At 44.1% G+C, this 22,221-nt stretch overlaps 1 protein-coding gene across 4 annotated transcripts in view; it reads left to right on the top strand.

The window, feature by feature from the left end:
- The window catches only part of LOC109893442 (phospholipid phosphatase-related protein type 5-like), a 61,700-nt gene that overhangs the window by 7,183 nt on the left and 32,296 nt on the right, over window positions 1–22,221 (top strand). For 3 of the 4 annotated variants that reach the window (XM_031834478.1, XM_031834476.1, XM_031834477.1), the window contains exons 2-3: window positions 1,597–1,726; window positions 18,815–19,003. In XM_031834478.1, the coding sequence (XP_031690338.1) occupies window positions 1,652–1,726; window positions 18,815–19,003 (264 nt within the window). In that variant the 5' untranslated portion in view covers window positions 1,597–1,651. Of the gene's footprint in view, window positions 1–1,596; window positions 1,727–18,345; window positions 19,004–22,221 lie in introns of those variants that run through there. The other variant, XM_031834479.1, reaches the window with a different exon arrangement.

The following is a 22,221-nucleotide window of genomic DNA, read 5'->3' as shown; positions in this document are numbered from 1 at the left end:
TGTATGCATATATATGTGTATTTGCATGTGTGTGTGTGTGTGTGTGTGTGTGTGTGTGTGTGTGTGTGTGTGTGTGTGTGTGTGTGTGTGTGTGTGTGTGTGTGTGTGTGTGTGTGTGTGTGTGTGTGTGTGTGTGTGTGTGTGTAGATATGTGTAAGTGGGTGCTGTTTTTCTTGTTTTTTTTCTGTGTGCTTTGTCTCTGTTGTTGTATCTCTTAATATGGGTGAAAATGGTGAAATTCCAATAAAAATACTGTTACAAAAACTAGGCAAGTCAGTTAAGAACAAATTGTTATTCTACCAAAAGGCAAAAGGCCTCCTGCAGGACCGGGGGTGGAATAAAAAAAATATTAAGAAATAATAATAAAATACAAAAATATATATATAACTATAGGACAAAACACACATAAAGACAAGAGACACAACACTACATAAAGCGATACTTAAGACAATAACATAGCAAGGCAGCAACACATGACAACACACCATGGTAGCAACACAACATGGTAGCAGCACAAAACATGGTGGAAACATTATTGGGCACAGACAACCGCACACAGGGCAAGAAGGTAGAGACAACAATACATCACACAAAGCAGCCACAACTGTCAGTAAGAGTGTCCATGATTGAGTCTTTGAATGAAGAGATTGAGATAAAACTGTCCAGTTTGAGTGTTTGTTGCAGCGAACTGAAAAGAGGAGCGACCCAGGGATGTGTGTGCTTTGGGAACCTTTAACAGAATGTGACTGGCAGAACTGGTGTTGTATGTGGAGGATGAGGGCTGCAGTAGGTATCTCAGATAGGGGGGAGTGAGGCCTAACAGGGTTTTATAAATAAGCATCAACCAGTGGGTCTTGCGACTGGTATACAGAGATGACCAGTTTACAGAGGAGTATAGAGTGCAGTGATGTGCCCTATAAGGAGCATTGGTGGCAAATCTGATGGCCGAACGGTAAAGAACATCTAGCCGCTCGAGAGCACCCTTACCTGTGGTGTAAAGCGTGTAGACATGACATTGAATGAGACATGCAGACAGAGGGTTGTGCCTTGGTTGGAATATAGTCTAATTCAGTATAGATGAGAACATAAATGTGATTATGCAAATGTCAAGAGCATATTTCTAATCTAAGACTACTTTGTAGCATGCATCATTAAGATATGCTATTTCCATGTTGTGTTGTGTATTGGCTGGATTTATGTTTATTCTAACTCATAAAGGTTCCATTCATTATAGTGGCATTCAGTGTTAGACACAATCTGTATTTTCATTTCAGCACTGACTCATCAGGACTGCGGGAGAGGCTCATTACTGCACACTGATAGGCTTATTTTATACTATTTAGTTGTTTCTTTGTGTTTGTTGAGGAGAGTGGGAGGGAGTGTGTGGGTGGGGGGTAGGCTCTTTGCACTTTGTCTCATGGCCACAGAGGTAACATGTAAACAAAATTGTTATTCTGTATAAGAACATCAAGACCCATTGTTCCATCCAACGCTACATTCTTGTCATGGGATAAAACATAATGTTGTACTTTGAGCCTCAAGCTCCCTTTAGATCAAGACAACTCTTACTGACCTGGAATGCTCTTTCCTTCACAGGTGTGAGGAGAGAGAGAGTGCTGGAGAGAGGACAGGAGAGAGAGAGAACGAGAGAATGATGGCAGCGGAGGAGGAGAAGCCGGGTTTGAAGAGCAGCAGCTCCATAGTTCCCTGCTTCTTGTTTGTTGAGGTGAGTTGCCAAGTCTTTCTTTTCCTGATTGGCTAAAATGACACTACTGGGAGGAGCTGATGGACCCTCTGGCTCCTCATGGGTCCAGTAGGGCCTCTTCATGCTGGTTGATGATATCTCTTTATGGGGAATTTCCGTATCCCTTAACCTTCCCCATATTCAGTTTCTCACCCCCCCTCCCCTCCTCTCAGAGCTCAATGAGCTCCATTCATTCTACTACTTGACCTCAATTGGCTGTTGTTTGCTGTCCAGCAGCCAGGGAACACTTTCTCATATTTAGCTTCAGTGGAAAATGTTGTAAATATTGTCAGCTCAACACACATCCACCTCACTGCCACGGTCTCTCTGCCATGGCTGAGACGGAGTAACATGGATCAAGTGGGTATAAAATAGTTGTTATAGTATGTAATCTGTTCAGATGGAGCTTCCTGTCTTCACACTGCTACAATATGTGATCTCTGCTTCCTGTTTATACGAGTCTTTGCATCTGATCCATTGAAGTATTTAGTGATATCACAGCTAACTGTGTTTTGTATAGGTACTGGATGCTCTGCACACACTGTCAGGCACACACACACACCGACACAGACTCACATACAGACTACAAGCGCGCACACACAGGACAAGGTCTCTCCCGTAGGCGTGTCCCGTATTGCTGTGGGAGCAACATTACTCAGAGGGTATTGAAGGTCTCTCCCGTAGGCGTGTCCCGTATTGCTGTGGGAGCTACATTACTCAGAGGGTATTGAAGGTCTCTCCCGTAGGCGTGTCCCGTATTGCTGTGGGAGCTACATTACTCAGAGGGTATTGAAGGTCTCTCCCGTAGGCGTGTCCCGTATTGCTGTGGGAGCTACATTACTCAGAGGGTATTGAAGGTCTCTCCCGTAGGCGTGTCCCGTATTGCTGTGGGAGCAACATTACTCAGAGGGTATTGAAGGTCTCTCCCGTAGGCGTGTCCCGTATTGCTGTGGGAGCAACATTACTCAGAGGGTATTGAAGGTCTCTCCCGTAGGCGTGTCCCGTATTGCTGTGGGAGCTACATTACTCAGAGGGTATTGAAGGTCTCTCCCGTAGGCGTGTCCCGTATTGCTGTGGGAGCAACATTACTCAGAGGGTATTGAAGGTCTCTCCCGTAGGCGTGTCCCGTATTGCTGTGGGAGCAACATTACTCAGAGGGTATTGAAGGTCTCTCCCGTAGGCGTGTCCCGTATTGCTGTGGGAGCTACATTACTCAGAGGGTATTGAAGGTCTCTCCCGTAGGCGTGTCCCGTATTGCTGTGGGAGCTACATTACTCAGAGGGTATTGAAGGTCTCTATGCTGCTAGATTATGGTCCACAATAAAAGCCCTCCCTTAGTCCACTGTGCCATCCCTCATACATATTTAATGTGAGGTGGAATAGGCGATATTTGAGGTACAAGGTGTTCTGTGTCATGTGAAATATGTGAGGTCTATATGTGAGGTGTGATGTATGACATGTAAGGTGAAAAGAATTGTATGAGGAATGAAGTGCTACATACCTTGTGGTATTCAGTACAGTTGTAATGATATGTGGGATTTGTGGAATCATAATGTGCAATATGTGAGGAAGCAGTGAGTGAGTGTAGAAGATGTGACAGTGTGGTCTGACTGAGACCCAACCATTTTACCTCCCCTCTCCCCTGTCCCTCTCCCTGTCCCCCTCCCCTCCCCTCCCCAGCGGTGTGTCACAGACAGACAGTGATTTAGACTGAACCAGGACCTGCTCTTTTATTTAGACTCACACCTCATCAGCCCGTTTCCATGGAAACCAATCAGCTGAATACATTTTCTGTCTGTCTCTCTCTCTTCTACCTCCTTTCATCCACTACCTACCCTCTTATGCAGGCTTTAGCCTCTCTCTCTCTCTCTTCTGCCTCCTTTCATCCACTACCTACCCTCTTATGCAGGCTTTAGCCTCTCTCTCGCTCTCTCTCTCTCTCTCTCTCTCTCTCTCTCTCTCTCTCTTCTACCTCCTTTCATCCATGACCTACCCTCTTATGCAGGCTTTAGCCTCTCTCTCTCTCTCTCTCTCTCTCTCTCTCTCTCTCTCTCTCTCTCTCTCTCTCTCTCTCTTCTGCCTCCTTTCATCCACTACCTACCCTCTTATGCAGGCTTTAGCCTCTCTCTCTCTCGCTCTCTCTCTCTCTCTCTCTCTCTCCTACCTCCTTTCATCCACTACCTTCCCTCTTATGCAGGCTTTAGCCTCTCTCTCCCTCTCTTCTACCTCCTTTCATCCACTACCTACGCTCTTATGCAGGCTTTAGCCTCTCTCTCTCTCTCTCTTCTACCTCCTTTCATCCACTACCTACCCTCTTATGCAGGCTTTAGCCTCTCTCTCTCTCTCTCTCTCTCTCTCTCTCTCTCTCTTCTACCTCCTTTCATCCACTACCTTCCCTCTTATGCAGGCTTTAGCCTCTCTCTCTCTCTCTTCTACCTCCTTTCATCCACTACCTTCCCTCTTATGCAGGCTTTAGCCTCTCTCTCTCTCTCTCTCTCTCTCTCTCTCTCTCTCTCTCTCTCTTCTGCCTCCTTTCATCCACTACCTACCCTCTTATGCAGGCTTTAGTCTCTCTCTCTCTCTCTCTTCTACCTCCTTTCATCCACTACCTTCCCTCTTATGCAGGCTTTAGCCTCTCTCTCTCTCTTCTGCCTCCTTTCATCCACTACCTACCCTCTTATGCAGGCTTTAGCCTCTCTCTCTCTCTCTCTCTCTCTTCTACCTCCTTTCATCCACTACCTTCCCTCTTATGCAGGCTTTAGCCTCTCTCTCTCTCTCTCTCTCTCTCTCTTCTGCCTCCTTTCATCCACTACCTACCCTCTTATGCAGGCTTTAGCCTCTCTCTCTCTCTCTCTCTCTCTCTCTCTCTCTCTTCTGCCTCCTTTCATCCACTACCTACCCTCTTATGCAGGCTTTAGCCTCTCTCTCTCTCTCTCTCTCTTCTACCTCCTTTCATCCACTACCTACCCTCTTATGCAGGCTTTAGCCTCTCTCTCTCTCTCTCTCTCTCTCTCTCTCTCTCTCTCTCTCTCTCTCTCTCTCTCTCTCTCCCCCTCCCTGAAAGTCATAGACATTTATTAGAAATAGATATCTCCTCCCGTCTCTTCTATCTGAATGTGAATTTCAACATCAATAGCGCTTATATACGGGTCAGTTTCTCTCAGCACTGGGATGCTACAAAGGATGCATGGAAATGCCATTGTCAGAACACAGACATGCTTTTAGGAAATAATCCACTGAGTGTGTATAAGTAATCAGGTGTAGCAGAGAACTCAGCTTTTGGGTTGTAAAGGCCACATTAACATAAACAGTTATCCAGACCAATGGAGGAGGAAATACAAAGTCCCCCTCCATGCCCCTCTGATAGCTTTGGATGTACTGCTATTGGACAGCCGGTGTCATGTGATTGGGGTGTGTGGTGCGTCTTGTAACCTAATATTGATGTGTCCTGTCCACACAGCACCATGTATGGGTGGTCACAGATTCAGTTTATGAAGTGTGGGAATGTGTTTTGTATAATGGCTGCAGCTGCAATATGGAAGCAGGAATAACCTAGCCGAATAGTTGGAAACATCAACTTCAATGAACAAAAACTTCAACCACAAAGAAGTATTCAAGTAATATGCTCTACACACACTCTACTCTAACATTTTTAAAAAGCAACGATAACTGATTTACTCTCAATGTTTCAAATGTTTTATTTGGACGTTAAATGACCCGTTCTGTTATACATGATGTGCTTTCCCCTCTTATTGTCCCACGTTTCTCAGCCACTGTTATGGACTGAATGGTTATGAGTCAGAATCACGTTGGAGATTTCCGTGACTGCAGGGGTGTTTAATGTCTTTGGCATGAGCAGTACTCATAATGAGCAGTACTCATAATGAGCAGTACTCATTTTGTGTTTGTGTGTGGGCATCATCTATCTCTCACCACATGCAGTGTGATGGACCATTCCCCTCGGCGTTCCATGGGAGGACTCTATAGGACTCTATACCCACCAGAGGGCACTGTTGATGTACTGTTAAGGCTTTCAGAGCTGCTTTTGGAAGCTCAGTAATACTGTATCGTCATGGTTTTGTGTCCAACCAGAGTCAATTTGTCTTTATATCCTGCTAATGTTGTATTTAGCCAATGAAGCTCAGTTTTGTTGTGTTGGTATATTCACAGTAAGGACAAGGAATGGTAATGGTGACAATTTACGGTAATGAATATTCCACATCTGTCAATTTTAAAACGAGTTGCCTTCATTTTCATAGAATTTTAATTATTGTTCAGAAGAACACACACACACACACACACACACACACACACACACACACACACACACACACACACACACACACACACACACACACACACACACACACACACACACACACACACACACACACACACACACACACACCTCATTAACACTTTAAATAGGTGAAAAAACACCTTTCCTTCTCTTTTGCTTCCTCTGTCTCTAAAAATAACCCCAGTGTGTGATGGTGGGTAACACCTGTCGGAGAGAGTCTTTCAAGTGAAGTGCACAAAGAACACACACACACACATTTTTTTAGAGTGCTGTGATCAGCTGGAGCCCTAAGACACAAAGAAAAACGGACTTTTCCTTTGGTTGCCATCTGGTAAATGTCCATTAAAGAGCTGCCCCTGCATTATGTTTTGGCCTCTGAATCAAAGCAGGGAGAATGCACTCAGCACTCAGCCAGCCAGCCAGCCAGTCCAGCTTGAGCACAGTGTTTTCACCAGCTCTGCACTGTGGAAGGGAAAATAGTAGTTCAAGTAAAATAATGAGAGAAGCATGAATGACTGGTGAAAGACTGTGATTCGGAGGTCCCTATTTCAGAAGTATTTGGACAAATTCATTGTTTGTTTTGGTTTTGTTTCAGATTATGTTGTACCCAATAGAAGTGAATGTTTCATGGAATTAATTCTGAATAATGATGAGTGAGAAAGTTACAGAGGCATAAATATCATACCCTCCAAAAAGTATGTATTGGGGGTGTGGTCTTTGTGCCTGTCATATTTCAGTTTTTTATTTCTAATAAATTTGCTAAAAAATTCGAACTTAGACCGCTGCGCTACTTGGGTGTGGTGGGAGAGTTGATGCATGAAGTGCTTTTATTTCTAAATGGTAAAACATATACAATACCAGTCAAAAGTTTGGACACCTACTTTATGTTTATCTTTATTTTTTACTATTTTCTACATTGTAGAATTATAGTGAAGACATCACAACTATGAAATAACATATGGAATCATGTAGTAACCAAAAAAGTGTTAAACAGATAAAAAATATATTTTAGATTCTTCAAAGTAGCCACCCTTTGCCTTGATGACAGATTTGCACACGCTTGGCATTCTCTTAACCAGCTTCATTAGGTAGTCACCTGGAATGCTTTTCCAACAGTCTTGAAGGAGTTCCCACATATGCTGAGCACTTCTTTGCTGCTTTTCCTTCACGTTGCTGTCCAACTCATCCAAACCATCTCAATTGGGTTGAGATCTGGTGATTGTGGAGGCCAGATAATCTGATGCAGCCCACCATCACTCTCCTTCTTGGTCAAATAGCCCTTACACAGCCTGGAGGTGTGTTTTCGGTCATTGTCCTGTTGATAAAAAATGATAGACCCACTAAGCACAAACCAGATGGTATGGCATATCACTGCAGAATGCTGTGGTAGCCATGCTGGTTAGGAGTGCCTTGAATTCTTAGTAAAGGTGACATTCTGTACTGTTGCCTTGTATTAAACATTTTATTTCAAATACAAAATGCTGGAGCATAGAGCCAAATTAAACTTTCTAGCTGCACTGTCCAAATAAATATTAATAAATACATAGGGGAGTGTATATTAAAGGTGGATTTACATGAGTAAAATATGTCTAGTGAGATCTATCAGATTAGCAACTTTTCTATTTACACAAGCCTTTGATGTGGTGTGGCCAAAGCCACATTCCTGCTTCATGTGGGAGTGTAGCTATTAGCATACTGTTAATGTCATTGTATATGGACAAACAAAATGAGGATAGCAATTCAAACTATACAGGAGCTTCTCATCTAAACCATGTTGCACATAGTGTTGCAGACTTGATTAACGCAATGATTCACAAATTTGGCTCACAAAGCAAAAGTGCTGCCTACTGGTATTGGTGTAATTAAGGTAATTCTTGCATGGACATGTGGTGTGGGAGAGCTGTTGTCTTTACACTGTACCATTCAGAGGGCGGTATGTGATGTAGATTTCTTCCACACTACCTCTGGAGCTAGTGTGGGAGACATCTCTTAAAGAGAGATTTAAATTGAGAGCATGTTGACGAGCTGCATCACCGCTTGGTATGGCGACTGCTTGGTATGCGACGGCAAGGCGCAACAGAGGATAGTGTGTACGGCCCAGTACATCACTGGGGCCGGGCTCCCTGCCAAGCAGGACCTCTATACCAGTCGGTTTCAGAGGAAGGCCCTAAATAATGTCAAAGACTTCAGTCACCCAAGTCATAGACTGTTCTCTCTGCTATCGCATGGCTAGCAGTAGCGATGCACCAAGTATGGAACCAACAGACCATGAACAGCTTCTACCCCCAAGCCATGAGACAACTAACTAGTTAGTCTGGCTAGCTATATGGTTAACTATTTAACTATCTGCCTCAACCCTTTTTGCACAAACTGTTTTTGACTCATCTCATACACTGCTGCTACTTTTATCTATCATAACATCACTTAGTTACTAGTTAAATGTACATATCTACCTCAATTACCTCGTACCCCTGCACATCCACTCAGTCATTCTACCTCGTATATATAGCCAAGTTATCGTTACTCATTATTATTACTTTTATTATGTGTTTTACTTTGCTATTGTTTCTCTATTTTCTTTCTCTCTGCATTGTTGGGAATGACACGTAAGAAGTCATTTCACTGTTAGTCTGCACCTGTTGTTTACGAAGTGACGAATAAAATTGCATTTGATGATTTGATTAGAATCTAAATCCGTCTCTTTACACTACACAAGTATCTCTCCTGGACCTAGTTTGTGTCATCAAAGAGGCTCTAAAACATTCCTGATTGAAGCATTCCACCATTTTGCATTCAGGAAGTTTTTTTGTTCATTTTTTGATTTCACCTTTATTTAACCAGGTAGGCCTGTTGAGAACACCTTTATTTAACCAGGTAGGCCTGTTGAGAACACCTTTATTTAACCAGGTAGGCTAGTTGAGAACACCTTTATTTAACCAGGTAGGCCTGTTGAGAACACCTTTATTTAACCAGGTAGGCCTGTTGAGAACACCTTTATTTAACCAGGTAGGCCTGTTGAGAACACCTTTATTTAACCAGGTAGGCCTGTTGAGAACACCTTTATTTAACCAGGTAGGCCTGTTGAGAACACCTTTATTTAACCAGGTAGGCCTGTTGAGAACACCTTTATTTAACCAGGTAGGCCTGTTGAGAACACCTTTATTTAACCAGGTAGGCCTGTTGAGAACACCTTTATTTAACCAGGTAGGCCTGTTGAGAACACCTTTATTTAACCAGGTAGGCCTGTTGAGAACACCTTTATTTAACCAGGTAGGCCTGTTGAGAACACCTTTATTTAACCAGGTAGGCCTGTTGAGAACACCTTTATTTAACCAGGTAGGCCTGTTGAGAACACCTTTATTTAACCAGGTAGGCCTGTTGAGAACACCTTTATTTAACCAGGTAGGCCTGTTGAGAACACCTTTATTTAACCAGGTAGGCCTGTTGAGAACACCTTTATTTAACCAGGTAGGCCTGTTGAGAACACCTTTATTTAACCAGGTAGGCCTGTTGAGAACACCTTTATTTAACCAGGTAGGCCTGTTGAGAACGAGTTCTCATTTACAACTGCGACCTGGCCAAGATAAAGCAAAGCAGTGCGACATAAACAACAACACAGAGTTTCACATGGGATAAACAAACGTACAGTCAATAACACAATAGAAAAATCTATATACAGCGTGTGCAAATGAAGTAAGATTAGTGAGATAAGGCAATAAAAAGGCCATAGTGGCAAAATAATTACAATTTAGCAATTAAACACTGGAGTGATAGATGTGCAGAAGATGAATGTGCAAGTAGAGATACTGGGATGCAAATGAGCAAAATAAATAAAAATAAATAACAGTATGGGGATGAGGTAGTTGGGTGGGCTATTTTCAGTTAGGCTGTGTACAGGTGCAGTGATCTGTGAGCTGATCTGACAGCTGATGCTTAAAGTTAGTGAGGGAGATCTAAGTCTCCAGCTTCAGCGATTTTATTTTGCAATTCATTCCAGTCGTTGGCAGCAGAGAACTGAAAGGAAAGGCGGCCAAAGGAGGAGTTGGCTTTGGGGATGACAAGTGAAATATACCTGCTGGAGCGCGTGCTACGGGTGGGTGCTACTATGGTGACCAGTGAGTTTCGATAAGGCAGGGCTTTATCTAGCAAAGACTTATAGATGACCTAGAGCCAGTGGGTTTGGTGACGTTGGCTGGCACTCGCTTCATACCCGAGAGCATACAGGTCGCAGTGGTGGGTAGTATATGGGGCTTTGGTAACGAAACGGATGGTACTGTGATAGACTACATCAAATTTGCTGAGTAGAGTGTTGGAGGTTATTTTGTAAATAACATCGCCGAAGTCGAGGATCGGTAGGATAGTCAGTTTTACGAGGGTATGTTTGGCAGCATGAGTGAAGGAGGCTTTGTTTTGAAATAGGAAGCCGATTCTAGATGTAATTTTGGATTGGAAACGTTTAATGTGAGTCTGGAAGGAGAGTTTACAGTCTAACCAGACACCTAGGTATTTGTAGTTGTCCACTTATTCTAAGTCAGAACCGTCCAGAGTAGTGATGCTAGTCGGGCGGGCGGGTGTGGGCAATGATCGATTGAAGAGCATGCATTTAGTTTTACTAGTGTTTAAGAGCAGTTGGAGGCCACGAAGGAGTGTTGTAGGGCATTGAAGCTCGTCTGGAGGTTTGTTACACAGTGTCCAAAGAGGGGCCAGAGGTATACAGAATGGTGTCGTCTACGTAGAGGTGGATCAGAGAATCACCAGCAGCAAGAGCGACATCATTGATACTTACAGAGAAAAGAGTCGGCCCGAGAATTGAACCCTGTGGCACCCCCATAGAGACTGCCAGAGGTCCGTACAGCAGGCCCTCCAATTTGACGCACTGAACTCTATCTGAGAAGTAGTTGGTGAACCAGGCGAGGCAGTCATTTGAGAAACCAAGGCTGTTGAGTCTGCCGATAAGAATGAGGTGATTGACAGTCGAAAGCCTTGGCCAGGTCAATGAAGACAACTGCACAGTAATGTATTTTATCAATGGCAGTTATTATATCGTTTATTACCTTGAGCGTGGCTGAGGTGCACCCATGACAAGCTCGGAAACCAGATTGCATAGCGAAGAAGGTACGATGGGATTCGAAATGGTCGGTGTTCTGTTTTGTTAACTTGGCTTTCGAAGACTTTAGAAAGGCAGGGTAGGATATATATAGGTCTGTAACAGTTTGGGTCTAGAGTGTCTCCCCGTTTGAAGAGAGGGATGAACACGGCAGCTATCCAATCTTTAGGGATCTCAGACAATATGAAAGAGAAGTAGGTGATTGTTGTCGCTGTAGCCAGCTGTCAATCAATCTTCTGTGAATGTGGTCTCTTAGTATCACTTTGTCAAAGTTCCCCATCCTTTTAGTGTTTCATGTATAATACCTCATTTGGGATTAAATGTGTTTCAAAACATAGAATATTTGGAAACACCTTAAGCAGTTGGCTGCATAACTTTCTGCACTCCCCTCACTCCCCTTTCTCTGAAGATTGAAAATCAGAAACAGAGAGAAAGAGATATTTCAAGAAGGAGCCCTAGAGATGTTTTCTGGAGGACGATCTAAGCTCAGCTCACATCTCTCTCTTTTGTACCCATTCTACTCTCCCCCTCCTCCACTATTTCACACAGATCGGTCATCTCTCTCTTCCTCTTTCTCTCTCTTCCTCTCTCGCTCTTACTCTTTCTCCCTCTATCTCTCTATCTCTCTCTCTCCCCTTTTCTCACACACACACAGCTCTGAAAGCATGCCAAACTACCAACCTCTCCATGCTACAGTACCTCTCATATGCCATTTTCACTCTCCTCTCTCTCTCTTCACTCACCCCCTCTCAACCTTTCTCTTTTCCTGTCCCTTCCACTCCCCCGCCATCCCGTCCTCTTTCCTCCCTCCATCCTTGTACACCTCCTCTTCCTCTGCTTTCCCTTCTTCCTCCCACCACTGGGATCTGTACAGACCCAACAATGCACAGTGAGACATACTTCCTGTTAATTTAATCTCCCATCCCTCCTCGTCCATCTATTTTTCCTCCTCCATCTCCGTTATTTTGCTCTCTCATGCTTTCATGCTCTTTCTCTTTCTGTCTCCCTCTGTCTCTCTCTCTGTCTCTCTCTTTCTCTCTGTCTCTGTCTCTGTTTCTTTCTCTGTCTCTCTCTGTTTCTCTGTCTCTCTCTCCATCTCTCTCTTTCTCTCTGTCTCTGTTTCTCTCTCTGTCTGTCTCTCTCTCTCACACTCACACTCTCTCACACTCACACGTTTCTATTGACTATTATCTGCTCTGTCTAATAGTCACATGATCAGCTTCTGGCTGGCAGAATGAGCAAAAAGTACTATCTCTAATGTTGCTAGCTATTCAACATGTGAGTCTGATAGATGTTGAGATGGATCTTATGAAAGAAATGAAGAGAAAGGATTAAAGAAAATTAAGAGTATAGATTGATTGAAGAAAAATATCTCCATTCCAGCCTCACTAATCTCCCATTCAGCTCACCTGTTTGTCTGGCACAGGCCTGAGATCAGGATTAGACCACAGCCCTGCCAACTCTACTGTAGTCTGTAGCTGAGCTATAATTAACACTGACCTGCTGTCAGCTGCATGGATGGGAACATCTACCTAGTAGAGATTTGGTTGTTGACACACAATAGGAGTATATTAAGTTGTATGTAATGAGGGCAACACCAAGTCCTTAGACTGAGGATGCCAGTGACAACCGTCTCTGTGTTGTTGCATCGTGTCTTATAGTGTGAAGGGCAGGAGTGATCTCTCTTCTCCACATGCATTGGTCAGTACCCTGGAGATGGGTGTGTGTTTTTAAAGGTTACACAACGTCCATTTGAGCCCCCCTCCCAGCCCACTTTACAGTCAGTTACAGAGGAGCCTCCCAGCTCAACATGCGATTCAGCACACACCAACACACACACAAACACTTGTATGCACATAGGGTAAGGTAAGCAAGTTGAAGGGAATTTTCTTTAATCTACACACTTAGTGAATCATAAAATCATCTGTTATTGTGCCCTCTACCCTCACCGTTGGACCTGGTCCTTAGTGAATGTTATTTTTGTGACTGTGGAAGGGGGAGAGAGGGGACTTCTGCTGCTACCACCACCCCTAGTCCTGCACCTGTTCCCTGCATTCCCCCTCCTCTCTCCCCATGTCTCCTGTCATGTCTGGGCAGTTCAGTGTAGCGTGTGTGATGACAGTAGAGTGGAAGGCTGTTGGGGGCTCTTAATGGACAGCATGTGTTTGACGTGGGCCCTTGTGCCCAGCTCTCCATCTGAACCCGCCCACCCCACCCAGCTAAACACAAAACTGCTCTTTCAGAGCACACTGCTTTAGCAGCACCAAGGGACATGGCTGTTCCTCCTGAGAAAAACATACTGTACGTTGAGACAAAACTATGTACAAATATTTCAGCTGACCCTGTGTTAGAGTATGGTGGTCAGTGGTAGTGAGCATCACGCTACACAGTCTTGTCCACTCAGCATGGGAGTCCATCTGCAAAGTTGTCCTCTCAGTGGGGGGTGGGGTCTGTCAGCAGAGCTTGGAGTGATGGAGTAAGGTTAGACCGTGTACTATAAAATGGAGGGAGAGAATGCATCATACATGGAGGCAGAGAAAAGCACGTTGAAAAGCAAACAGCATCTCTACAGATGTAGGACCTTAATTTCCTCATTCTTTTGATGCCGAGATTTTTTCTGCCCAGCAGGAAATGCAAACTAGCAAAGTGTATTTGAGTCTTAAAAAGGCTTCTAAAGTTTGTCATTGTCACGGTCGTCCTCCTCTTCATCTGAAGAGGAGAGGCGAGATGGATCGGAGGACCAAAATGCGGCGTGGTATGTGTTCATCATTAATTTTAATACAGAAAACGCTGAACACTGAAACCCTATACAAAAACAATAAACGAAAGAACAACCGTGAAGCTAAATGCAAACTGCACTGAAACAAGCAATCAACATAGATAATCACCCACAAACAAACAGTGCAACCCAGGCTACCTAAGTATGATTCTCAATCAGAGACAACTAATGACACCTGCCTCTGATTGAGAACCATACTAGGCCGAAACATAGAAATCCCCAAATCATAGAAAATCAAACATAGACTGCCCACCCAACTCACGCCCTGACCATACTAAATAATGACAAAACAAAGGAAATAAAGGTCAGAACGTGACAGTCATTTCCACTTAAAAATGTCAGAATTGATTTTCTCTCATGAAAAATGCATCAACCCCTACAAAAATGTCCACATAATGATTCACATTTTCTGTTGCTGCAGGATTATTTTCCTGCTGCAGAAAACTGGCTCAAATTAAGATCCTACATCTGTAATCCCCCATAACATTCATAAAACATCATATAACATACAGGCCTGCTTACACATGAATGGCAGGCACACAGGTCAATAATAGTATATTATGTACTCTTTAGGGAGATACACTGAGTGTACAAAACATTAGGAACACGTGTTCTTTCCATGACACACTGTAGACTGACCAGGTTAATCCAGGTGAAAGCTATGATCCCTTATCGATGCCACTTGTTAAACCCACTTTAAATCAGTTTAGATGAAGGGGAGGAGACAGGTTAAAGAAGGATTTTTAAGCCTTGAGACATGGATTGTGTATGTGTGTCATTCAAAGGGTGAATTGGCAAGACAAAATACTTAAGTGCCTTTGAACGGGGTATGGTAGTAGGTGCCAGGCGTACCAGTTTGAGTGTGTCAAGAACTGCAGTGCTGCTGGGTTTTTCACGCTTCACCGATTCTTGTGTGTACCAGAATGGGCCACCACCCAAATAACATCCAGCCAACTTGACACAACTGTGGGAAGCACAACTAACTTGGTGTCAAAATGGGCCAGTATCCCCGTGGAACCCTTTCGACACCTTGTAGAGTCCATGGCCCAACAAATCAAGGCTTTCTGAGGGCAAAAGGAGGTGCGACTCAGTATTAGTAAGGTGTTCCTAATGTTCTGTACATTCAGTGTCAACAGCGTGCCCTTACCAATCCAGTCTTGATCTGAGTTCTTGTATCATTATTATAGGGAACATGGATTACAATCATTTTTTTAAATGAAAGGGACAAAAGAAAAGATTTGGGATTACACCCAAGGATTAGGATTAGGATGTGGAGTTAGGACTAAGATACATGTTTTATCTGGAAGCTTGGGGTGAGAGTGATGGAGTATTCCCTGAGTTTATTGGCGTAGTCTAAATGGTGTCTTCAAGAACTTTGTCTTTCTGGTCTGTCCTGAACACAGATGTACAGCTATGAAATATTCACCACAGTTAAAGCATTCTATGCTAGAGAACAGCTGGGAAAATACGAGGGGAGGAGACGTGGAGAACAGTGAAACCTGAGGGGAGACTGAGGGGAGAAAGAGTATTTTAGGAGGTGAATCAGGGGGTTGAGAGAGGGGAAAGTAAAAGGTTCAAATTTGAGGAAGATGAAGAAAGACAGGGACATGGGACATGTTGAAAGGAAAATATATACACACAATGTGAAATTCCTAACTTCGTACTTAAGCAAGGTGGAACAGTATTTTCAGAAAAAGGCTAAATTGCTTCCTGTCTGTGTCATTTTGAATACTGGTGCTGTGAGGGTGTGCATGACAGGCCAGCCTTTGTTGAAAAGGGGTACGACAGGGTAACTGTGTTCAGCAGTGTGGGTGTCACGACTGCTACTCAAACTGTGGTCATTGAAGGTAATGACAATTATCTCCCCCTGTGTTTGAGTGCTAACAATGCAAGATCCCAAGCAAGAAAAGTATCTCTCTGCGAGGGATGCAGGTAATTTTGAAACGATTCCACCACAAACAACACATAACAGCGCTAGAACAACACTAAAGTGGGACTAGCTAGCACAATAGCTCCCTACAAAACATCTGATCAGGAGAACATAGTTGTATAACTGTATAACCACAGTCAGGATACCTGAGCGAATGTCCACTTGCTTAGGCTCGGAAACAGAATAGTTTCAAATGTAGATCTTTTAAACTATTCAGTCTTCTGAAGCATGCTTAATGAAGAGGACACACTGTTCTAACATTCATCATCACATTAGATAGTCTCTGGCCACGACCCAGAAGTGTGTGACTAAGAATAAGGGAAGAGCGTTCTAGTTGGGCGCTGCGCTCTGCGGGGGGTCCTCAGCTAGGTCCATGTCAATTAACACTTAATGATCTTAGAATAGAGGAGAAGAGGTGCCTGTCACTCTGCAGTGTGCAAATTCTTCCTCCAGGCTAACGGAACCATCATTTCCTGGAAGAAGAAAAAACACCATCCCAACTGAACAGGCTGAAATTCCATTTTTTTTTTCAACAGCTCTTACACAGTAAGTGCATTATCATTTTCACAATTTCAGAGTGTTATTTTGACCTCATAAAGTGGAAAACAATATCTATATATTTTTTTAACTATTCTGCCCCTTTTTAAAGGATTTTTTTCATACTGGCTAATATTAAATGGGACCGACCCACATTGTAAACAGTACTGCCATGTTTCACATTGTGACCATCCAATCACAGGTTACGAATTATGACTGACCAGGGATTGGTTGACATGAGCTCTGACAGCAGCACAGCTGGACCAGTCAGATACAAGCAGATTGGTGTGTGTGAGAGAGAGAGATACTGTAGACAGTGATTGAGTGTGAGAGAGGGAGGAAGAGAGAGAGAGAGCAGCAGAGGGAGGTTGAGGAGGTGTCAGGGTGTACATAATGTGTCTGAACATCACCGGTCCAACGAGTCAGATGAAAGTGAGACTGGCACAAAAAACAACAAACTCACAACTGGATTTGGACAAGAGGCCACCTGAATGGGCATAATGTCCTCACTACTGTTACTGTCTTATTGAACGATGTACTGCTAATAACACAATGCCATACATTTTCTCAGATGTCTTTCAAATGCATTACTGTGAGATGGACAGTTCTCAGAATGTAATGATTCAAATCCCTCCCAGATCATATGTAAAATAATGGTACAGGGAAATGATATGACTCACTCCTACTTCAAAATATCTCTGTTTCTCTCCAGGCTGTTGGGGATAAAGATACACAATGAGAGAATAACATTGGCTTGGGATGTGATAAATCAGGGGCTTTGGGTATCATTGTTGATAAGTTAATGTTGTATCTGGAATAGGCTACACTATTGCAGATGTGTTACTTAAACATAAACCTACTCCGCATACTCATTGTCAGGATAGAACATACAGTTAATAAACAGTATACTTTAATATAATGCCATTTCTAAAGTATATGAGTTTGTTTAGTTCTTATGTATCTTTCAGTGATGCTGCTGGTCTTCATTACTCTTACAATGTTCTCCCTTGAATCCTTCTGAATGTGGACAAGATCACACTAACCTAAATATACTATACCTTCACACTTTATGCAATCATAAATCCTGTTGAGAGGAAATGAAATTACACAATATTGTGAACTCATCTCTACCGTTACATTCTTCACCATGACAACCGCACATGGCATAACATGTCTCTCTCTCAAGGGAGGGTAGAGAGAGTGAAGAGGATTCTGAACAAATCCAAAAATATATAAATATCTGAGTACCCTGGTGTGTGTGTGTGTGTGTGTGTGTGTGTGTGTGTGTGTGTGTGTGTGTGTGTGTGTGTGTGTGTGTGTGTGTGTGTGTGTGTGTGTGTGTGTGTGTGTGTGTGTGTGTGTGTGTGTGTGTGTGTGTGTGTGTTTGTGTGTGTGTGTGTGTGTTGCAGTGTCTATGGTCAGAGGGAGATGGAGCACAGATAATATCCTAAGGGAGTGTGAAGCTGAAACATGTCCCCTCACCCAGCACCATGTCCCTAGCTAAGTGGAAGGAAAGGGGCTATTACTATCCCTTCACTTCCATGATAAACGAGGCCATACAGCTAGGATTTGTTTTGTGTATTTGAGTTAAGTCAGATGCAGCTCCATTCCACCATACTACTGTACAGTGTACATTCCATGAGATACAAAAGGTAATAGAAAAGTATATTTTGGTCTATTCAATATGGGGGAAAATATTACATGTAGACAGCATTTTCATATATATTTTTTAAACTGTAGGACGACTTGCAATTGAGTTGATATCTCAGTAGTGTATTATTATCTCTGATATCCATGGATTTGCCTATATAAGAAAAACCCTGGAGTCAGACATCAATCAGTCACAGGGGATGTCAGCTCATATAACTGGTTTGGGGGATGCTTATGATCACATTCACACTACTCTTCACACACAGCATCCAAAAATACACCCACTGCTCCTCCGTAGTAGACTCAGGCGCGCCGGCACCGATACCAATGCAAGCAGTTCTCCCTCTACCTCTACCTCACACTCTTTTCACCCTCCTCACTCCCAGTCTCTCTTTTGCTCTCTGATATTCTTTGTTTTCTCTCTTCATGTTGCAGTAGAATTCTATTTTTCCTGTCTTTATTCCATCTTCCTCCTCTCCCCTGTAATTGCTCCCTTCTCTCTCTCTCTCTCTCTCTCTCTCTCTCTCTCTCTCTCTCTCTCTCTCTCACACACACACACTCCTCTGTCTCCCGCTGCACTGGTCAGGCTTACAGTAGGTGCTCTCTCCCTCTATTGATCTCTTCACCGGACCTCTCTCTCGCTCCCATCACTCCTATGCCTCTCTCTGTGGATGAGGGGAACCGGGACTTGACTCTCCCTCCTTCCTCTCCTCCGCCACCTCCTCCTCCTCTTCTTGCCTAACGCGGGGATCATGTTCTATTTCCAGCTGGTGATCATGGCAGGGACGGTTCTCCTGGCGTACTACTTTGAGTACACAGACACGTTCCCCGTGCACATCCAGGGCTTCTTCTGCTACGACAAGATGTTCTCCAAGCCCTACCCCGGCCCGGATGAAACCAGCAAGATACCCCCACTGCTGGTCTACTCACTGGTTACAGGCATCCCATGCTTCACGGTAAGACCATGTGGTTAATCCTGTGTGTGTGTGGGGGTGGGGGGCTCGGCTCGGCTCGGCTCTGGATCTGTATATTACCATTCATAGTTTGTCTGAATGTTGGTGAGTCAAAGCATCTCCAATGCGTCTCTGCTTTATGACAGACATGATGAACAGATTGGTGAGCCACGTGGAGCGCCCTCCCTCCATTTCAGAGCCTGTCACAGAAAGGTGTGTGTGTGTGTGTGTGTGTGTGTGTGTGTGTGTGTGTGTGTGTGTGTGTGTGTGTGTGTGTGTGTGGTCAGCCAGGGAGGAGAGCTCAGGCTTGTGGAGAAAGCTGTGTATGGACAGACGTAAATAGAGATTGAGTAAAGATGTAATGGAAACAAACAGAGTCTGAGAAACGATTGGCGAGAGAGTGAGAAAACAGAACATGGAAACAGCAACGTTTTAGAGGCTGTGAGGGTGATAAGGTCAGTGGGTTTCATTTGAAATAGACAGAAAGGCCAATTGAATGAAGATGAGAGACAATAAAGAGAGACAAAGAACCACAGAGATGGTGGATAGAAAAGAGATGGTAATGTGGATGGAAGGGTACCAATGTTGTGGAGCTGTCAGTGTGAGAGATTCAGTGGGAGTAAAACATGGAGCACCTGGCACTGAACAACACAGGCCAAACCTGCTTCCTTGTTTCAGACAACAGACAATAGCGGCCTTAGCTGAAAACCACCTCAATCTACACAATAAAAGACCACAACAGCTTTAAAGTGCATTAACCAAGATTTGACCTGGGTCAAGCCTCATTTCACTGCATCAGACCACAGCCAAAACCTGACCTAACCTTAACTGACAGGGGCCAAACACGTAACCAGTGGGCAGGCATATTCATAACACCTCCCGCCTATAGTTCCTCTGTCATTTTGTTGTTGACTCTAGTCTAGAGGCATTTGATCCCTTTTCCCAACAGCTACAGTACAGTGCACCAGTCAGTCCTTTACCTTTGCTTGTTGGCCAATGTATTTGGGTCAGTGCCAGTCCTCCAGGGCTAGTAGTTGGCACTATCCTCCTCACTTATCTTCCCAGGGGTCCCCTCTTTCCTAATTAAAGTAGTCAGTCATCCTTTGACGTCTCAGCTCTCTGCATTAGGAGCCAGTCCCCTGCTTAGAGGCCAACAGTATCCACACAGACCAAAGAGGGAACTTTGTTTGGCCACTTTCACGCCTAGTCTGTGATTTTTCAGTTAGTGCTTGTTGATGATTGACCCCTTTTCTTAGAATGCTGCATTATGTATGAAGTACTACTGTATGATGACCCTGTGGGTCTCTGCTGTGACAGCAGCATTTACAGTACAGTGATACCGTCACAGATCTCATAGCTGTTTTATGTACAACACTGTGTTGGAACTTTGTCCCGAGTGTCTGTGGTGGTCACCAGTCCAGTGGTTAGACCTAGTATTTGTAGAAATGACATCATGATGATGTAGTGTCAGTATCCAGTGGGCTCTACTAGAAAGGTGTTGTGAGTGATCTAGAAAAAACTGTGATTTTTTTTGTGAGGGTGGATGATGAATGGGCAGCAGTTGATATCACGCTCAGGTAACGACAGGATCCTCTACACCAGTGTTATCACACTGAGGTAACGACAGGATCCTCTACACCAGTGTTATCACGCTGAGGTAACGACAGGATCCTCTACACCAGTGTTATCACGCTGAGGTAACAACAGGATCCTCTACACTAGTGTTATCACGCTGAGGTAACGACAGGATCCTCTACACAAGTTTTATCACGCTGAGGTAACGACAGGATCCTCTACACCAGTGTTATCATGCTGAGGTAACGACAGGATCCTCTACACCAGTGTTATCACGCTGAGGTAACGACAGGATCCTCTACACCAGTGTTATCACGCTGAGGTAACGACAGGATCCTCTACACCAGTGTTATCACGCTGAGGTAACGACAGGATCCTCTACACCAGTGTTATCACGCTGAGGTAACGACAGGATCCTCTACACCAGTGTTATCACGCTGAGGTAACGACAGGATCCTCTACACCAGTGGTATCACGCTGAGGTAATGACAGGATCCTCTACACCAGTGTTATCACACTGAGGTAACGACAGGATCCTCTACACCAGTGTTATCACGCTGAGGTAACGACAGGATCCTCTACACCAGTGTTATCACGCTGAGGTAACGACAGGATCCTCTACACCAGTGTTATCACGCTGAGGTAACGACAGGATCCTCTACACCAGTGTTATCACGCTGAGGTAACGACAGGATCCTCTACACCAGTGTTATCACGCTGAGGTAACGACAGGATCCTCTACACCAGTGTTATCACGCTGAGGTAACGACAGGATCCTCTACACCAGTGTTATCACGCTGAGGTAACGACAGGATCCTCTACACCAGTGTTATCACGCTGAGGTAACGACAGGATCCTCTACACCAGTGTTATCACGCTGAGGTAACGACAGGATCCTCTACACCAGTGCTATCACGCTGAGGTAACGACAGGATCCTCTACACCAGTGTTATCATGCTGAGGTAACGACAGGATCCTCTACACCAGTGTTATCACGCTGAGGTAACGACAGGATCCTCTACACCAGTGTTAGAGAGGCATTTTTTTATTTATTTTTTTATTTTTTATTTTATAAACTAGGTAAGTCAGTTAAGAACAAATTCTTATTTTACAATGACGGCCTACCCTGGCCAAACCTTCCCCTAACCCGGACGACACTGGGCCAATTGTGCGCCTCCCTATGGGATTCCCGATCACGGCCAGTTGTGATACAGCCCGGGACCGAACCAGGGTCTGTAGTGACGCCTCTAGCAATGAGGTGCAGTGCCTTAGACCACTGCGCCACTCAGGATGACAGTATCCTCTACACCAGTGTTTTCCAACTCCAACCGTACACCCTTTTGCTGTAGCCCTTGGACAAACACATCTCATTCAATTCATCTTGGGCTTGATGACAAAATCTTGGGCTTAGTTGACAAGTTGAATCAGGTGTGCTTGTCCAGGGTTACAATAGAAATGTGTACTGTTGGGGGTACCGGAGGACCAGGGTTGGGAAACTCTGCTTTACACGGAAGCAGAGCTGAATCCCTGCAGGGAGCCAGACCCCATGGAGTTTACATTCAGCTGGAGGGACGTCATTCTGAAGCTGGCTTTTGATTTAATGTTATCTCAAAAACACGTGTGTGTGTGTGTGTGTGTGTGTGTGT

The sequence above is a fragment of the Oncorhynchus kisutch genome, linkage group LG10 (genome assembly GCF_002021735.2).
Source record: "Oncorhynchus kisutch isolate 150728-3 linkage group LG10, Okis_V2, whole genome shotgun sequence".
Lineage (NCBI taxonomy): Eukaryota > Metazoa > Chordata > Actinopteri > Salmoniformes > Salmonidae > Oncorhynchus > Oncorhynchus kisutch.
The sequence above is the reverse complement of the archived record's forward strand: the minus strand, read 5'-3'. Positions and strand labels throughout refer to the sequence as shown.